Raw genomic sequence first — 19661 nt, forward strand, 5'->3', positions numbered from 1 at the left:
ACCATTGTAAAACCAAAGGATGGTTATTGAGAATATTTAATGACAAAAGGTCTCAAAGGCCACAGGTCTTAAGTAGAAGAGAGAAAGGCCATAAAATACATATATTTCCTACATTGAAATTACAAAGTTTTACAAACTCAAGTATAGCTCAATGAATAATGTAAACTATTCAAGACATGCTATTTGATTAGAGGTTATGACTCACGAATTTCACATAAAATTACTTATTCAATTAATGTGGAACTTTTATATTACGATTGGTTGTTGGTCTGGTTGCCGTTGCTTTATAGTATATTCATATGTGAAATAAAAGCTTCGTATCTTTTTGAAGGAACGTAAATTGTCATTTTGGATTTTTTGCCATTGAGCCGAGAAATTGATGCGTGACGATTCTTGGCTGTTTTTATAACAAATACAACTAACAAAAACGCATAGAACCTTTTAGAATCGAGGTAATAGTGAAAATACATTTTTGTGGCAAATTATGTGATATATTATATTAGTAAAATGTGAATTTACTTGATTTTTGTACGACGTAATTGATTTTTAAAATTTAAATGAAATTCAGCTATTTTTTATAGGACGTGTACGTACATATTGGCTACATATTTGAAGAATAATTGTAACTTTAAAAAAATATAAATGAAGTTATTTAATGGATATCAAGATCAAGTATTTACAAAGAAACTAACATTTATTTATTCGAGACGACGAATTCAAATTGATACTTTAATGACTAAAATAAAAAAAACATGTTACTTTGAATATAATTTGGAATTCGTAAAGATCGCCCCAAGCTATTCTACCAGTAGCTACCAGCCAGGTGGCGGCATTCAAATTCTAACCGCGTCACAATCATTACGAGCACGAGATCTGCCGTGATTGACTTGATCACGATCAATTTGTATTACACCTGACGTATAGCCTAAAATTACACTTTTCGAAAAACATCTTCGTGAATATATAACATATTAAGGTATTTCTAAAAGAAGATATGATTTTTTTTAATTAGTTATTTTTTTAAGCTAAAGTCCCTGATTAGGCCTTAAATATTGAACATTAAAAATTGTTAGCAGCCGTCACACTAGTCTCACTGCTGCGGGTAAACGTGTCGATGTAGCAACCAATAAAAATAACGTTAACAAATCGCTAGTCCTAGTGCCTAATGGTAAAAAAAACTTAAGAATGTACTCATGTTTTTTTAATGTTTGTTTTTAATTAAACAATAAAATCTGATATACATATTTCGTTCCCATTATAGTGCGTATACTGATTACTTATAATTTTATTACAATCTGTAATTTAAGACAGATATTAATACTGGGTATATGATGAAGATATATTTATCTTTCCATATAATTAACATTTACACTAATTCGTAATACATTTATAATATAATCACTTATGAAAACACTATTATGAAAACTTTTTCTTATTAGTGAATAACAATAAACGAATAAAAAACTAATCTTAAATAAATTAGATTCTCGATATGAAATACAAGCATTTTTATCGTCTAAAATATGGCGATCATAAGTATATTCCTACATTCCCTTTCATTTCGAAACGCCTTATATTTATAATGTTAAACTTCGTTAAAAATAAAGATAGCTTCACGTACAAGCGATGTTGGCAATTAACGTCATAATATAAATAAAACGCGCGATTACGTATTTCGACGTACAAATTACAGGAGAACCCTCTTTGTGATTCTCAACTTCTGAGAAATGCATCCAGACACGTCCATTCAGAATTGACATGTTATATATATCTAGTTTGTTTAAATTATATATCGAAAGCAAAGGCGAGACAGATAAAGGCCTCAAACTAAACTAGTAAGTGCGAAAGTTATACTGTCTGTCTGTCTGTCACGATTTAATCACTCGATTTCGACGATTGAATTTGGTACGAAGCAAGCTTGAACCCCAATCATCGACATAGGCCTGAGTCTAATATTGGAGATCCTCACGAAATAAATTCCTAGTGAAGCCGCGGGGGGTTCTACTTGTTAATGATACGAATAGTATTTTTATCAAGTACTCAATATTGTACCTATATGTTATAACTATAGTTATGTTGTATTTTATAATTTATAAACAAATGTTGTAAAGACAGCCAAATATTATTATCTATAATTTTAGGAAGGATCTCTATTTTTCTTTGCACAGTATTAACGAGCCATTAACCGGTTAAAAGTTTAAAAATACTATATGACGAATAACACAAAGATTAATTTAAAAAACGGCATCACTAAAACGGAATGTATTAAATCCTAAGTAGGTTGATTGCAATTTTTATGCCTCTCCGCGCGTGTTTATTCTCGCTGATTGCCGACGAGTCGAACTGTCGTCATATAACATTATATTTAATTAATTACCGAACAATAAATTCGATTATTATTAATTTAAATTGTTTATTATATTTATTTAATGAGGTCCTATTTAATATATTTCACAGATAATACTTTTTTTTTAAAATCAGAACAAATCGAGATATATTTTGGTCTAAATAGTAATTTTTGCCCAACATTAATGAAATAATAAAATAATATTATAACAAAATCCATAATAAATTATGATATAAAAATATATGTATAAAATTACATGAGTATTTGAATTAATTAAATTAAAATTTACGTTCACGTTTTAACGACTAAACTAGAGCCCGTTGATGTCTTTAGCTCTAACTGTGCGTCATACTTGTGTGCGTGCGCAAGTCAAACACGATCTCACTTATAAATCATTCCCCTTTCATATTTTGATAACCGATTAGATGAAACGTACTTACTGAATTAAACTTACAACATTTATACCTAAAACAACTTTCTACTCAATAAATAGCTCGTTTTCGTCATCTTAACTAGAATAATATGAGATTGCTTATACATAAGTATTCAATATCAGTAAGAATAAATCATTAAATAACACATTGCTTAAACGGTATACAAATGTTTACTATAAGCGCTCTTAACATAAAAGTTTACAAATATATAGACAAACTTATTATATATAATAATTTATTATAATGGTATATCTTACCATCCCGGCCTTTGATTTAGGCCAATTATAAACCCATTTCTTGGTTTCGTACACGGTTGTTACACTCGGACAGACAAACAAAAAATACCTCTCATAGCAACTTTACATAGACACAAGTTTTTAAATTTCGAATACACAATTTAAACAGAAACACTTAAAAACACTTTAATTTCGCACTGGTAATATTTATCACATAAAGTTAGCTCTTGATCTATTAATTTAAAGGTTGTTTTAATTTAGAGTTCACCGTCGAAGGCATGTTAGCATGCGCAAACGCAGCCTCCACAGTCCGAGCGACTGACCTGACTGCCGGTCTGTGATGTTGCCAGGTGATAATTAAATCTAGTCACGTTATCAGAATTAAATTTTCTACCATAAGTACTCGGTTTCTTATGTAATATACAGTTATAAGTTACTGTAAAATTATTTAAACAAAAACAAACTGTCATATTGTATGTATAAAGCAATAATTATGAAATATACGACAGTAACAAAAGAGAGAGAAGTTAAACTTTTAACTATTCGCATATGACTGAACCAAATTTCTTAGGTGAAAAGCGGCTTAGATAATCAAATTTTAGTATTATTTATATTAAAAAATATTTATTATATTATATCATTTTAATAATTTCTTAATAAGAAATTTGTTCGGGTCTGGAAAATGTGGGAATATATTTCAATACATACATTGTACACTACGTACAAATTAAAATGATATTATTTTTAAACATTACACAATATATATATATATATATATAATTCGTTACATCTCAATATACATAATAATATATTTCTTTTTAAGTATAGATGAAACAGTTCACTACAAAAAAAATAGGTTACTCTATAAGTGTAGTAGATATGTAACATACTAGTATAGAAGAATTTTCTTTTATATAGCAACATTATAACCGCTGCCATTGTAGCTTAAATGCGATGGAACATATCTGCATCTCGTTCACGACGCCGGAATGTGACCCGCTATCACCTTGAAGGCCGTAAGCTCGGACGCTTCAATGAAAACAAGAGCTTTCGAAGTCTCAAGTAAAGTTTATTAGATATGCGCCCGCTCCGGTCGCTAAAGTGTTAAATAATATCTACAATTTTAATGCATTGAAATGCAAATGCAATCACGTTTTAGATAAGAATATATTCAACTATGATAAGGAATAGGAAGAAATTATATTTGGAATTTTAACTCGTTTAAGATAAAGTATACAATATCATGTTGAGTAAATTACGCAATTTATTGGACATCTTTCTATTTTTAATTTGTACGTATGTTTTTCATTTTTATCTTAGTAATAATACACACACTAGAAATATTTTCTATAAATCTAATATTTAATGGGCGATAATGATACAATATTGTATGGTTACAAAATAATACTGTTTTTATAAAATTATTATTTAAGCAGTATTAAAGTACATATGTATGATTATTGTTATTATTTTTATGATATAAGTAGGCAATGGGTTACCTGGGATCATCGACATTGACACAACCGGAGAGAGATCAGCCGAAATATCAACAGTCTTACGGAATTTTTGAGCTGAACATATTATATTGGAACAATCCTAGATTCAAAGCAAGGACCGCGTAATCTGCAGATGCGCATAGTAACTACTAAGACATACGAGGTTGTCTATATAAACAATACTGTCATTTTATTTTTACTATCGTTTTGAAAGTCGATTTATGATATTTTATCTTTTATTTTAAAGGTTTTTGATAAGCAGATATACATGATATAGAAAAAAATACATTTTAAAACATCCGCTCTAAGTATGATACGATTACGTATATGTAATATACATTTCGGATTATTTAAAATAAAATGCAAGTATTAAATTAATATTATAATGTATTATATTAATTTAAAACTTACATTTTATTTTTCGTAAATATTAGGTAAACATAATGTCGTAATGCTAAAGTATATTACGATAATTTAGAGCTAAAGTTATTATTTTGTTACAGATTTAAAATATTTTATATTTATTTTATAAAATTCATTCTTTTTGTACGATATTAAGCTATGGCCATTTATTCCATCTATGGCCTATTATCTTTGGGATAAATATAATAATAATAATAAGTTAAGCATAAGTTTTAATAAATATTATAAACATATATGTTTTTTTCTACGATTATTATATGTAGAATTAATGTAGTAAACATTAGCTATTTTGTCTCTTTTATGTTTTCGCCAATATATAATAATAAAACAATGAAAAGATTATAGATTATTATTATTTTACGTAGAAATTTAGCAGTTTGTAGAAATTAATATGTAAAAAGATCTTCCAAGCTTTTGTTTTGTTTTTTGTAAGCATAATTTTACTTGAGCACAATTTGCTAAAGTTTATAAGTAGGCGCATTGGGTATTTAAATAAGCGTTACTTATACAACGTACGTACGTATTGTAACAAAGATCAAAATTGCATGTTTAATATATTATCATCTCTATAACCGACTAATTTTATCGTTTTTTTATAATCTGGTTAACACCGCTCATAAACATTGGCGCTGTAAATGTTTTTAACCATTCTTTGCATCGTTAATACGCTACTAATGTAGTTACACTGGCTCACTTACTCTGTAAAACGGAACACGACCATACTGAAGCTACTTAGCGGTAGAATAATGAGGTACCCAGACGTGTTTGCACATGGCCATACCACCAAGTAAAACGTATATATAATTATTTTATAGTTGGATTAAAAGAAAACTTTTTAATTGGTTTTTATGTATTTATTTGATTTTACCGAGTTGTATTATTACAACTATACTACTTCTATTACTATACTAATGAGACTATGGATTTATACATAATGAAACTTATTTTTATATATTAAAACAAAAGGTAAATAACAATGTTATACTTAATAATTTTATTCATTACTTTTATATTAGCTTTAAAAAAATGAAAAATATATATAACATGTAAATCTGTTGCCATATACAAAATTATCTAAGACGTAACAAAGCGCAGTTGCTAGGCAACGTCTTTCTGTCAGTAAAATTTGGACGTTTGCTTTGTTTTGATTTGAATTTGTATTTGTAACGCTTTTACCTCTAAGACTATTGTAGCATAATAAGATTAACTGCGTGACTACTGACTGTTAGCAATAATTGAAGCAATTTCTGAGGAAGTTATATGAATTTAATTTAATTGACTGACTGACCTCATGCCGTCCAATTCAGTGTCGTTGCCCACGCGTTGTTATGAGCAATCATGCAATACTTGTTATAGTGATAGGAAGTAAATGACTCCAGAATTGGAAGAGACCTTACAGTGTGCAGTCAACCGAGGTAAGATATCGATTTCACAATATTAGTCATATTTTCAATCACGGTTCATATTGGGTGATTCACATTAAAGTAAGCGCGTCTTTTTTTGCTTAATTATGTTTATTTAGCTGAATTTCAAACAACCCTAATGTTTATTTTATTTATCATTTATTTATTTCGGTTAACGAAATAAAAGCACACAATCAGATATATTATAAGTTCCTTAATAAAAGTAATAGATGTGAAAATTATTAAAATCAGTGGCACTTATTTTATTAAGGTTTATACATAATTAATTCTTAGTTTTAAAATGCAATAAATGAATGTTATAATGTTTGTGTATATTACTAACATTAAAACAATATTGTAAGGTAGTTACAGGATGTCTCGTTTAAGGCCTCAATGGCAGTTACAAGCTTTAGCAGCACAGAAGAGAGACAATGAACTTCGTCGTGCAGAAGAACTTAAGAAAGTGGCCAGTTACTTTGAACTCAATACCAATAAGTCTAGACACCATGAACAGTGGACAACAGAAGGTTACTATGAAAGGGCTAATAAGGAAGCAGGGTTACTAAGTGAAAAGAAAATAAGAGCTTCGTAAGTTATTCTATGTTTAAAAATTGAAGAACTACACTTTTATATTAGTCCATTAGTAAAAATGTAGTTTAGTTAGTCACTACTTCATTTTAATTTTGTTTTCGGTATTAATACCTAGATGTACACAGAAAAAAATTAGCCATCCAAAAATTTCCAATTTTCGACCACATGTAGTATATGCATTATTTTTATATATCTAATAAACTTTAATTAACTTTAAATAATTATTATCTAACTTCTTGTATATAGCTTATTTGTATAAAGTATATTATTCTTAGCTTTGATCCTAAACATACTACTTATAACTATTTATAAACTTGTATTTATATTTTTTACTTATCAATAAATATTATTACATTTCAGTCAATTGGAGGAGCGACGAAAGAAACTTGAGGCAATGTTGTTTCAAGAAAATCTACAGTACAAAGAGGAATTAAAAACCCTTGCAGCGCAGCCTAAATATTTCAAAAACGGGTATATTAAACAATTATTTTGTACACAAAATAAAAGTAATCCTATTATGTACATACTGTTTTTAATTTATTCCTTTCTAATTAATCTTCATATACAATTTGATTGTGTTCATACAATTCTATACTAAATAAAATGATTATACCTTGTATATAAAATTTGCTAAAACTTATACTTAAGTTCAAAGTTTGTTTGTAGTAAGATATCAGGTTAATTCAGTAAGATTTACATTTTATCTTAAATAACTCCTCCACAGGTCGTATCTTAACAATGTCTCTTCATCTACCTTTCAAGATATAAACGAAGGTATTAGAGAAAAGGAGGAGCAACTAAGAAAACAAGAGGCGGAACTCAAACTATACCATGCTTGGAGATTGAGACAACCCGAGTTGAGAGCCGCAAGCTCTTACATTGCTAATGGAAGATTGAAGTCTGCTTGGTATGTGTATCTTATTTATAAGTATTGATATTGGTTTATGTTTGAGGTAAAAATTAATTAAATATTACTTAGACATGACGTGTAATTTCAGTAGTTTAAGATGACAAAATCACATTTTATAATAATTCTCCAACAAATATATTTTTCAATAACCTCCAATCATCTCATTATTTCTCATGACAGATATATCTTTTTAAAAAAAGAAGTATGTATATGTATTTGTGCCAGTCTTAAATAGTTGCCAAATAAAATACATAGTATTAATTAAAGTTTAACAAATTATTAAACAACTAATTATAGCAATAATTTTATAAGTACATAATAATGTAAAATAAATAGTTTCGATTATAATCATTATAATATATAATAATGTGATATGATATAATTAATTATAACATCCTATGACATAGCACCATATTGGAGGCTAGGGCTACTCGCTAACATATGATTAACAGATTATAATGAAAGCTGGCGCAATGGTGCTGCATTTGTAGTCTTGTATATGGATAAACGTAGGCTTGCTAGGTTTTGCCTATAACATAGATAATATAAAGAAAGACACATTGCATTGTGGTTCTGGGCACGCTATAGTTAAAAATTACTGTTCCATTTACTGACAATAGTTACTAGTTTCAATATTGAAAGCAAAAGAAGTTAATTAATGTTATTTAAAATTAAAACAAAAAATGTCTATGTAGTTCATATATGTATATGCATAATTAATTTGTCTGTAGGATGGAACAAATTGTTGAAAAAGAGATGCAAAAGAAGAAAGAAGATGAGGACACGCGGAAAATTCTGCAAGAAAGAGACGAGGCGCTCCGTCGCCAGATACAGATAGAAGAAGAGAGACTGAGAGAGAAGGAGCTACAGATGAAGGTAATTAGTTTATATTATTAACTCTATTAATTTTGAAATTTACAAAAAACAATAAATGACATTGATATGGAAGTTGTGTATCATGATACTCTATAGTTTCAGAGTGGATATTCATTATTAATTATTTTTATTTCTTATATATTTTTGCATGGTTTTATTTTATTTTTACTAGAGAAACAAAAAGTCTAGTATAGTCTTTCATTAAATAAACCAACTAATTCTAGGATTAAGTCCTAGAATTAATTGGTTTATTTCTTCCAACAAAGTGTCCACCCAAAAATAATACATAAGACTAAGAAAAAAAGTGTAGAAACAGAAAATAAAGATAGAAATCTGCACTCAAATAATTTCAATAGAAAAAATAACAAATGGTCCTACAGTAATAAAAGTTACAGAATTGAATTTATATTTATAAAATTTAAATTTGTATAGATAAGTTTTTTTAATAATTAAATTCGTTAGTCGTCAGTTAATAAGTAACTTCGTAATAATAATTTTAATAACAATTCCTTGTCACTATCGATGTTTGTAGTGGTAAAAAAATCAACCTTACTATGTCCATAACAACTAGTTCTATTGACAAAAACGTTTTGTGCATAGTTGCTTTGGGTAACAAATGGATTAAGTAAATTGTTACGTGCATTTAATTTAATGTTATCTGTGTGGGTCAAATATTGTATCTAAAAAAAGGCGTAGGTCTGTGCTCAATCTATAGTCTTTTAGGATACACAAAAAATATTGAAGTTTTGGAAAATGTCTACAGAATAGTCTACAATAGCTTATATCTATCTCTCAACTTTTATTTTCAGGAGCTCCGAAATAGTCTAGAAGGACAAATAGCAGAGTTAAGCGAAAAGGAAACAATAGTGAAAAAACTTCGAAAACTCGAAGAGAAAGAAAGGATGAAACTAGAAGAATTACAAATCATATCAAGTGAAAGAGTCAAAGAGCATGCAAAGCTCGTGGCAGAAAGAGACGTACATATAGTGAATATGGGCTTACATAAGTATAAGTTGAAGAGGAAAGTTATATCAGTTATAAGCGAGATTGAACTGGATTTGAGAATGTTGGAACAGATACGAAGGAGTATTCTGAAGGTAATATTAAAAGATCTTTTCTAATTTAAGATTAATATTAAAACATGTTTTGTTATTATTGGTAACAATTATTTAATTAAAAATTAGTTGCCCCTTTATTGTAGCATTTTTGAATTTGCTGTATAATCATTGCCGTCCTATCAGAGATAGAGTGATCTGTTTTGCGTACACTTATTCACCTATAGGTCTCTATGCTTATTCTTTTCTAGAATTTCTTTGAAAATGTCCGCCATGGGTGATTTTCGGTTCTGTTTGGAGAACTAGAATAATTTTCAAAATATTATAGCTTAAATTTAAGAAATGTTGCTTGTTCAATCAGATACATTTTCTGTTAAAAGTTTAATTAGTTATAAAATGTTCGTTATCAAGATGTAAGAAAAATTTGTCCATAAATAAATGGAATTAAAATACCAACTCATTAAAAAAGCACTTACTTATTGATTGTCAAATTAAACACTAATATCTGACCCGAGACACTAATATAAGAACCGGTAAAAGAAACTCAGCGGATTTTTTTGGCAAAAAGTAATTGTTTACATATATTCAATATTACGTAGAAATATTTAGGAGGCGATCGTTTTATTCCCAAGGTGTGCTAATCATGAACTCACTAATTGTATAAAATATATATCATCAAGCCTGCTACCATTGGCGTTACTACCTTAAGTGTTTTATCGTTATATTTACAAACTATCATCTACACAGCGGTTCGGTTCTGTCATAGAGCGACCACATCTCAATTCTTGGATAATGTTTTATAACATCTATGGAAAGTTTTTTAATATAATATACTTTTCACAGGATTATGAAATGGAACGAGAATTATGCGCAAATCACAAACGTGTTTTGGACGCGGCGTTACTGGAATTAGAAGAGTACAGGGACAAAGAGAGACAGAGACAGAAAAACATCGAAACAATGTATGACGGTGAAGCGAGACAGATAAACGACAAACAGGACAAGGTACATACATATTAAAATGTAACTTTTATAAAGGACATAAAGTGTTTTCGTTGATTAAAACTAAAAACAAAATGTGTTCTTATAAGAAAGTACTAAAGTACACATTCACAATTTTAATGGCAGATTATTTTAAAGCTGTATTTCCTTTGTTAGTTTCATTCAGCATTTTGTTACATTTGAATATAAAATTGAAGTGATAAGGATGAAAATTGCAAAATGTATTATTTACTTCAAACAGTATTTCTTATTTTATACATATGCCACATTAGTAAAATGATAGTTGGTATGTAATTTTATATGATATTGTTTTAGCTATGGGCGAAAGAACGAGAAGCTCGTTGTAACCTCATGCAGGAAGTAGTTGAAGCTCTCAAGAAGCAAATGGAGGAGAAGATAGAAGCTAATATTAAAATGCAAAAAGAAAATGTCCTCGAACGGGAGAAGATTCTAGAACAAATGGAGAACTTCCATCAAGAAGTACAGGCTCAAGAAAGAGATACTCAGGTTGGATATAAAACCTTAGTAATAACTGTTCCCAACAAAATAGGTCATAATGTCAGGTCAGAGGCATGTTCATTGATTAATGTTTCCATTTTAATTTTGGTACCATAATCATGAACACAAATAATAATTATAAGTATTTAAAATATATATGTGAAGAGAAAACATTAATATGTTAAGAAAAAATGCAGAAACAATTAATTGATATTTTGATTCAATGTTGTTTGCCATGATTTGAATAGACCCCGCTCATCTGAATCTGTAAGATGTAACAGCTGAATAATGATTTTTGTTAAGCACATTTGTGAATATCATCAGTGTTCTTAACAAACGCCAAAAAGAGGTAACGAAAATGTTATCCACCAGCAAAAGCATTCACAAGGGTTGATGTCAAGATAACGGTCGCCCAGAAAGCCTGACAAATTGTTTTTCTCGCAATGTTTTAACACTCTATTGATGCTCAATAAGAAAGATATAATATCTGTGTTTTATATATCTACGAATGTATTTTTTTTTCAGTTAAAGAGCACATCATATTCAGCGATAACGGCTCTCCAATCTCAGCTGAACGGTCTTCGTCTCCAGAAGGAACAAATGGAGAAAGTCGCGACCCGGGAGGCCGAGTTGCGTGAAGCAGCCTCGCATGAACGTTTGTTGCGCACTGAAATCGCACGAGCTCAAAGGGAAGGAAATACGCAGGCTTGGGCATAATATTGTGACCCTTTTTTCTTAATAGTTAAAGTGTGTTTTTGATTACCTCGATGTGATTTTAACTCATATTTCCTATATTTGTGTAAGTTTCAAAATACGGTGCATTAATAATTAAAATAGTAAAAGTATACATTATATTAAATACTTGATTTAACTGAGTAGACATACCTCTAAATCGATGATATCTGTTTCAAAGTTGTCTGCAGGAAAAGAAACCTGAGTGTGTTTCTTTGGATAAACTCTGACATATAGTGAACTTGAAGTTAACTCCAAAACTTTTCCTTAAAAGGTGAGAAAATCTTTGCCCAGATTTTGGACATTGTTTACTAATTGTGTTAAAAAAAGTACTTGTAGTTGTCACTATTATTTAACCTTCTTTTGATGCACCTGCAAGATTGATCGCTTTAATTTTATGAAAAATACATGAATTACTGACGTGAATAGCTTGTAATTTACACTTCATGCTGCTTTAGTATGAATTCATTTATATATGAATAGAAACTAAATTTTCATATGGATTTATTTCATACAAATGATATATATCGCACAATTAAAAAATATTTAATATATGAACGAAGTACAATATTTAATTATTGAAATTCTGTTCTATACTAATTAATATTTCTGGTTGTGTTCAAATTTAAAGAAAACTTTCTATTTTTTTTTTTGTAAAAATAAATGAAATTTTAAAATATAAATGTAAGGCTGAATAATTGATATTTCTAATAAGTTAAATCGATATTATTTATAAGTGATATTGAAAACTAATAAATGTTACTAAGACTGCATTTTATCCATAATATTAATTATAATCTGTATACTATATTGATAATGTAACATATCTGTAATTCTAAATTTAAAATAATAGGTATTGCCGCTATTTTACATGGCAATCATTAAGTCTTCAATGTAATTTTTGTTGATTGACATGAACTTTAATATTATTTAAAACATATATATGAATTAAGTTGCAACTACTTCGAGTTGATGTGTTCCTATTTCCTGTGTGACATTAAAGTATATTTTTAAAATGTTTGTTTTTTATTTAATGCTTTTGTCCTAAAATGTTCGATACCCGGCTTCGCATGGGTAAAATAAGGATCTACTTAATGAAAATTAAATAACACTTAATTGGTTTACGTAGCCGACGCCATATGACGCTCGCCTGCCACGAGTGCGGCGCGCCTTTGGACACGCCGCTTCACAACCCGATGGAGTGTGCCGCTTGGGGGCCCCAAAGGCATTCCCTGGTGGCGATAGTCTGCGGAGATCTCTCGTCGCCGAGCGTGATAACCGCCATGCTGAGAGTGCCTCCGCGAATTCGCTCCGCCGAAGAAGACCGGGAAGAAGGCATCGGCGCTGTCCGTACATCCTTCCCCCGTTGTAAGCGTTACCTGGAGTAGGGGGAATCTCTGTACCCCGAATTCCTTTAGCTTGGAGGCCCGCTAAGTACCAACCATCGCGTCTGGGTACCGACGCCACGGTAGCATGCGCAAGCGACCCGTGATGCCCACTGAAAAGACGGAGTGGGGTACCGCTGGTTTTTTAATGGGCATTCGGAGCACCACATATAGCCCCTGGCCCCATTTCACGTGGGGTTTTTCTAACGAAAAAAAACTCACGCCATTAAAGCAGCCAGTCGGGTAAATAAGGGTAGCATAAACTTTTATGTTGAAGGATAAACACAAAGAAAAAAGTAATAACAATAATATTTATTCCACAAAAACGTGTTTATGAACAATTACATGGTTGATCTAGGTCCTAAGACAATAAAGGCAAACACTTATTTTTACACGGAGCTTTTTCTTCTTTAGCAAAAGCAGAACAGCTCACCAAAGTTCCATCACAATCGGATGAATAGTTTAGGAACGCATAGACGACAAACATTCGTTTCTATTTATATTGTATTATATTATATTTTAACTTATTTTATTGTAATGCCATCTGTTGGATGAAATAAGCACTACGACTGGTGCTCAGTAATATTAACCAGTTAGAATAAAATGCAAAGCAAGTTACATTCAATGATCTTATCAAACTTGTATTCTTTCTTTTACCATACTAATCTATCCCAGCGACTTCGCAGTCTTCAATTTGAGAAATGATTAGCGCGCCATCTGTTGTCTAATGGCTGTACTAATTCACCCATGCGAGCGGGTGCGCGTATGACTATTTCATAGTAATTCGATGTATGAAATAGAAGTATAAAGGAGACAATTATTAATTTAATTTTATATAGAAAATTTCGGCATAGTAATTTATGCCTACTATAATAATATTTTAATATTATATATAATATTTAATACTTGAGTATTGGTATCTGAAACAAGTTATTGCTGAAAACGAATACAGATGGCGTTGTTCCCAAATAAAAGTTCTTAAATATTTCGCTAGAAATCAATGAATCTGTAATACACGATAAACAAACTTAGTGCCAAAATGTACCAACCCACGTTACAATTATTTTTGAAAAATTATATTGTAGCTACTTTTAATTTCTATTTCAAAATTTTTTTATGGTACTTGAATATTTTATAATGATTAAATTTTCGACCGTATAGGTACATTACAAGACTGACTCATCGTACCGATAAATTCGAAATAAGATTCTATTCAGCTCATAATAGATATTATTTTGAGCTCTGCTTGAAATTAAAAAGCATAGGCTAACTTGTGATTTTTGGAAGTTATATATTATGTATGTTTCCTTTATATCAAGAAATTTGAATAAAAAAATTTAATAAAATTTGTTATTAATGATTTTAGAAATATTGTAAAGTATCATGGATAAATAGGTATATTCTACTCGAGGGCACTTTTCTCGACACAGGTGAGAAATCACTGTTTGCTTAAATAAGCCATATTTAACATTTTATACATAAAAGCAAGAAGTTCTAAGGCAATATAGTAAGGTCCTATAATAAATAGGAAAATTGTCAATCTATGTAGTTTTTATCTAGTTTATCAATTTTAAACTTAAATCTTATCGATTTTGAAATACCAGTCAATTCTGTTCAATTAAAATTCGATGTAAAAAAAAATTGTAGTAGGTAAATACGCATTTTTTAAAATTAAAGATACTTATTGAATTTTAATATATTATTCTATTAAGATAACATAACAAATACTTACATTGTCAAGTTATTAAACAATCTTTTGAATCTTTTGACTGACAGAGAAACGTGATTTTAGGAAAAGACACACCGACTTTTGTTGTTGTTTTAGTAACTGTATGATATCCTTAACTAGCAAAGCAAAGTAAAGTAAAGTAGGTTACTACTTATTAATAAAAAAATAAAATAAAATTTGATACCTTGATAATGTCCTTGGGGTCTTAACCGATCTAGGCTAGAATGGCTAATATCAAATAAGAATTACCATGATATGTTTTAACTCTTAGTGCAGGCGTGTGCGCGCAAATGTTTCCTACTCTCAATCCTCCATATAACCAGTAATTCGTGAGCTCAGACGGGGAACGGAAGGCTTTGCATGTTTTCCGAGGAGAAGCGCAAGAGTGTAAATGATGTCACGCTACTCCGCGTTACTAATGAGAATTTCTTATCAAAAAAACCAATAAGTTTGGTTAAACCAATAAGTTTGGTTTGGTAATTGACTAACCCAAGATTTGACAATTACTATACTTGATGAGACAATGACGATACTTGAATATTATGAGAATGAATACTTGGATACTCGAAACGAAATGTTTTACATAAAGCACATTTATTTTCCGACCGCTTTGAATAGTAGGTAGGTTACAGTTACAGGTACATTTGAATTTCCTATTACCTTCAACAACGAACAAGAATTAAAATGAGAATTCAAGACATTTTCTTATTGATTTATGTGGAATTTATAGGAATTATTAAATTTTAAGTATACATATAGATATTTTTAACTAACAATAACATAATAGACGAAAACATCATAGCTATAGGTAATTATAATAAAAAAAATATTTACAATTAACTACAAATTAAATGATAAACATTTTGAAAAGCTTATGAACAATCTGTCGAACTTTTTCTCTTCTTAAACCCATCATCTAAGCCCGTCTGAAGTAAGCTTGAACCCCTAGAAAAGAAATAGATTGTTTCTGCCGTACACGACAAGCTCCTTAAACGTAGGCGAAGCCGAGAGCGACATCAGGATTTTAATAAATTACAAGATATACTAGTTTTATTTTAACTATTTACGAGTACTTAGGTATTATGAATTAATGATGTAGTCAAATGAACCACTAGGCAGTTGAATAGGGGAGGTTACTTTACAATGTAGTTATTTGTATTTTTTATCTTAATAGAATAACATACCTTCTATAATATATAAAAAGCCAATAAGAATATTTACTTTAAAAAAAATCATACCGAATTCAATTTATTTCTTTCGTCGAATTTGAATTGAACGGAATTTAATTGAATTTCAAAAACGATAAGGTTTAGGTTTAAAATTGATAGAATTTATATAGATTGAAAAAAATCCACACTTAGGTACCTAAAATTCCTCTTTCGTATTTATAGTAACATTTTTTCAAGGACGGATTACGGACTGTTACTTATAAAAAATAACATCAATAAACACTTAATTAAAATAAGAAAATGATACTATTTAGATAGGGGACATTTATACTTAGGGGGCGGAAGATAACGAGTTACCCCTCTATATACAACCTGTACAAGGGAAGAGATAATAAAAAATAAATGGAAATCTTCAAAGCTACTAAATCATATTGACATATCTTATAGCTAGATTCTTTATAACTCCATACGATTGCATGTCTCTCCCATTGCTGGACTCGTCAACCTGGTGGCCACAGTAAGGGGTGATATTAAAGGAATTTTACCAGCCGCATGACAAACCCTCTGTACTACGTTGGATGACACGTAGTTATTTTGTTTTTTTTTAAATTGCCATGACCTATATTTCATTAATGTTTTCTATCCTAGATGTTATTTGAACAGGTAGGTATATTACATATATATTTCATAGGTAGCTTATGTATAAAGTCATATGTTTCAAAGTTTCATATTTTACCTTGCTAAGACAGAGAAATCGGTTCCATACGTTTACTCTAACATCCTTAAAAATGCTTTTTTTATAAAGGACTGCCTACGGTACGATTTAGCCGACTAGTCGTTTTAATCGTATCATCAACTTTTTAAATCGTACCATAGGCGTTTAAGTCGTTCCTCTGAATTAAAGACTCTAATAGATAAAATAATTAAATTCTCAATCAAATTATTTATTTTTAACCTTAGGTAATAAAAAAACAGTAGTTAAATAATAGGAACATTATTTTTAACTTTTTGGTGATAAAGATTGTACTATACATTTGAGATCAATCAACACAACTATAATAATAATGAGAAAAAATACAGTATAAACTAAATAAATAAAGTAACGTGAAAATATATATAGTTTTTTTAAGAATGTTATTTGTAATATAATAATTGTGCATAATTCTTATTGGAAACAATCATCGCAAATGTCTGGATTCGAAGTACACGTCTCATGCAGCCACCGCTGACAACGAACGCATTGAATCCAATCCACCTTTGGACCCTTTTAAAACTTTTGCATTTGTCCCTGGATATATTTATCTTATTTTCTTTTTTCACTGTTTGGTATTTCTTTGATTTACAAACCTGTTCTTTCTTTACTTTAATTTTCTTTTGCTTCATCTTCTCTTCTAGTTGATTTTTATATGGGCTTGAATATTAGCAAATATTAGCATTGGAGGGATAAATTGGCCAGATACACTAGCACAGCATATGGCAGTTGTATTGATACCTCGTTCTCCACTCGTAGCGGCGCCAATTTGCTTCTTTCCCTTTAATCTTACAATTTTTTGCGGTTTCTTTTGGACGGTTGAAAATCCACTTTCGTCTACATTAAAGATATTGGTAGGTTCTGTACCATTTTTATCTACAATCTCCTCTAAGAAATCAAAAAAGTGAAACACATTTTCTCTATTAAAACCTTTAATTCTATGCATAGATGTGTTTTCAGGTTATCGAACACTTAGATGTGGGTGCCTTTTCATAAATTTATAGAACCATGCTTTGCCAGCCATGCGTTTTTCTTTATTAAAATTATTCTGAATATTATGCATTTCAGCAATTTCAAATGCGAGATCGCTTATTGTTAGACCAAACATGTGTGTTTCGAGATGAAGAATATGCTCAGCCAACTTATTTTCAGTTTCGACATCGAAGATAACCGGTCTCCCTTTTTGGATTATTCTATCAACAGCAATCTTATATTTCTTTTTTACATGCCGTAGAATTGTAGGTTTTGGAATGGAATAAGTCTTTGAAATTTTGTTCAGACTTAATTCCTTGTGTTCGTAAGCCACAATAGCTCTTTCTAGGTCCTCCTTATTCCAATTATAATATTTAAGTTTATCATAATGTTATCATAATGTGGTCTATGACAAGGTAAAGCCAGATACGAAGGTAACATAAACTCGGAAAATAGTGAATAGAAATTTAGTTCCCGGTCAAAATCCTCACTAATTCCTTTTATAACAGGTTAGCTCGTACCTAATCTGGTATGTACTTAATGTTAGAATTTAAAAACACTCGTACGAAGGTATACGAGCGCGTGTAGTTTAGTAGATGCACGTGACATAATGAAAATTCAAGGTAGGTAAAACTATTCTCAGAGATTTTACTTAGAACTTACCGTTCAACCGTTGTTTGTGTGCGTATGATGTATGATCATGTTATTTATAATATACTCTATTCCAAGCAAAGGAGAAAAATAAAATAAACAACACCTGACAGCTAATTGACGAGATACCTATAATTGGTCGAGAGCTTGATTAATCTATGATTTTCACTATGGATTTGCGAAAAAATGCCATTTTGAACGTCAACGAAACTATTATCGAAATTTTGGAAGTAAAATTAAAGTGGAAATAAGTAGGTAAGTATTGTATTATGAATATAGATATATTTATCATAAACTCTTAGTAGGTAGCGCACAATATAACTGAGTTATTAGCAAATCTTATGTAAGTACATAATACGTAAATCTAAGGTTTATCTTTTTTCCTACATCCATTGGAATAGGCTTTAAATATGCGAATAACATGAGTGAGCTTTGTATGTTGTCTATAAACAGATTAAAACGATATGTCTGCCTGTGTTTCATTAAAACGGTGATATTATGCTCCCAGAAATAGGTATTATAATATTTTAGATAGGTAGGGCGGTAGAAGGGCTTTGAGTAGGTCCGCCTGCATCCCTAACAATTATACCGTCAAACATCAGCAATTTCGTACGTTTTATTGCTCACCTGCATCTGTGGTAATTGGTTGTTGCTTATCGTCCCGGTTTATGGGAGAAGTTAATGACTTGCGACTGTTTGAATTTATTAAAAAAAATACCCATACAATAAGTAGAGCCGTGATGGCCCAATAGTTATAAGATGTGAATCTTGACTCATGATTCTGAGTTCAAAGTCAGCAAGCAAGCATTACTGAATTTTCATGTGCTTATAATTTATCTTTTGCTCGGTTGTGAAGGAAAACAACGTGAAAAACACCTTATCATCGGAAAGTGGAGGCCTTAGCCCAGTAGTGGGATTTTTACCGGATGTTATTTACTATACAATAAGTTAACATAGATATATTTTATTTATTTGTGAAACAAACAGTTACACAATTCATA

General features: G+C 30.1%; 2 protein-coding genes across 3 annotated transcripts in view; one reads left to right on the forward strand and one right to left on the reverse strand.

Moving 5' to 3' along the window:
- The window catches only part of LOC113404602 (uncharacterized protein), a 71474-nt gene extending 68134 nt beyond the window's left edge, over positions 1-3340 (reverse strand). Inside the window, exon 1 of the mRNA XM_064218261.1 lies at positions 3039-3340. The gene's annotated coding sequence lies outside the window, so the exon portion shown is untranslated. The remainder of the gene's footprint in view (positions 1-3038) is intronic.
- A 2715-nt stretch (positions 3341-6055) lies between these two features.
- LOC113395600 (trichoplein keratin filament-binding protein-like) lies at positions 6056-12073 on the forward strand. 2 transcript variants are annotated; one of them, XM_026633227.2, is made up of 9 exons: positions 6056-6351; positions 6712-6927; positions 7291-7401; positions 7655-7837; positions 8572-8716; positions 9526-9813; positions 10615-10776; positions 11089-11280; positions 11797-12073. In XM_026633227.2, the coding sequence occupies exons 2-9, from the start codon at positions 6713-6715 to the stop codon at positions 11986-11988; spliced, it is 1488 nt and encodes a 495-aa protein (XP_026489012.2). In that variant the 5' UTR covers positions 6056-6351; position 6712; the 3' UTR covers positions 11989-12073. The 2 variants fall into 2 exon arrangements, with proteins under 2 accessions (XP_026489012.2, XP_026489010.2); XM_026633225.2 differs by having other exon boundaries at positions 6057-6351; positions 6706-6927.
- Positions 12074-19661: the final 7588 nt, after the last annotated feature.

The sequence above is a fragment of the Vanessa tameamea genome, chromosome 21, assembly GCF_037043105.1.
Source record: "Vanessa tameamea isolate UH-Manoa-2023 chromosome 21, ilVanTame1 primary haplotype, whole genome shotgun sequence".
Classification (NCBI taxonomy): Eukaryota; Metazoa; Arthropoda; class Insecta; order Lepidoptera; family Nymphalidae; genus Vanessa; species Vanessa tameamea.

Excerpts from the sequence above, each read along its gene's own strand:
- LOC113395600 (XM_026633227.2), top strand. The coding sequence starts at position 6,713 with ATGTCTCGTTTAAGGCCTCAATGGCAGTTACAAGCTTTAGCAGCACAG. Across the intron at positions 7,838-8,571 it reads GGAAGATTGAAGTCTGCTTG|GATGGAACAAATTGTTGAAA; the intron begins GTATGTGTATCT and ends ATTTGTCTGTAG. Across the intron at positions 8,717-9,525 it reads AGAAGGAGCTACAGATGAAG|GAGCTCCGAAATAGTCTAGA; the intron begins GTAATTAGTTTA and ends TTTTATTTTCAG.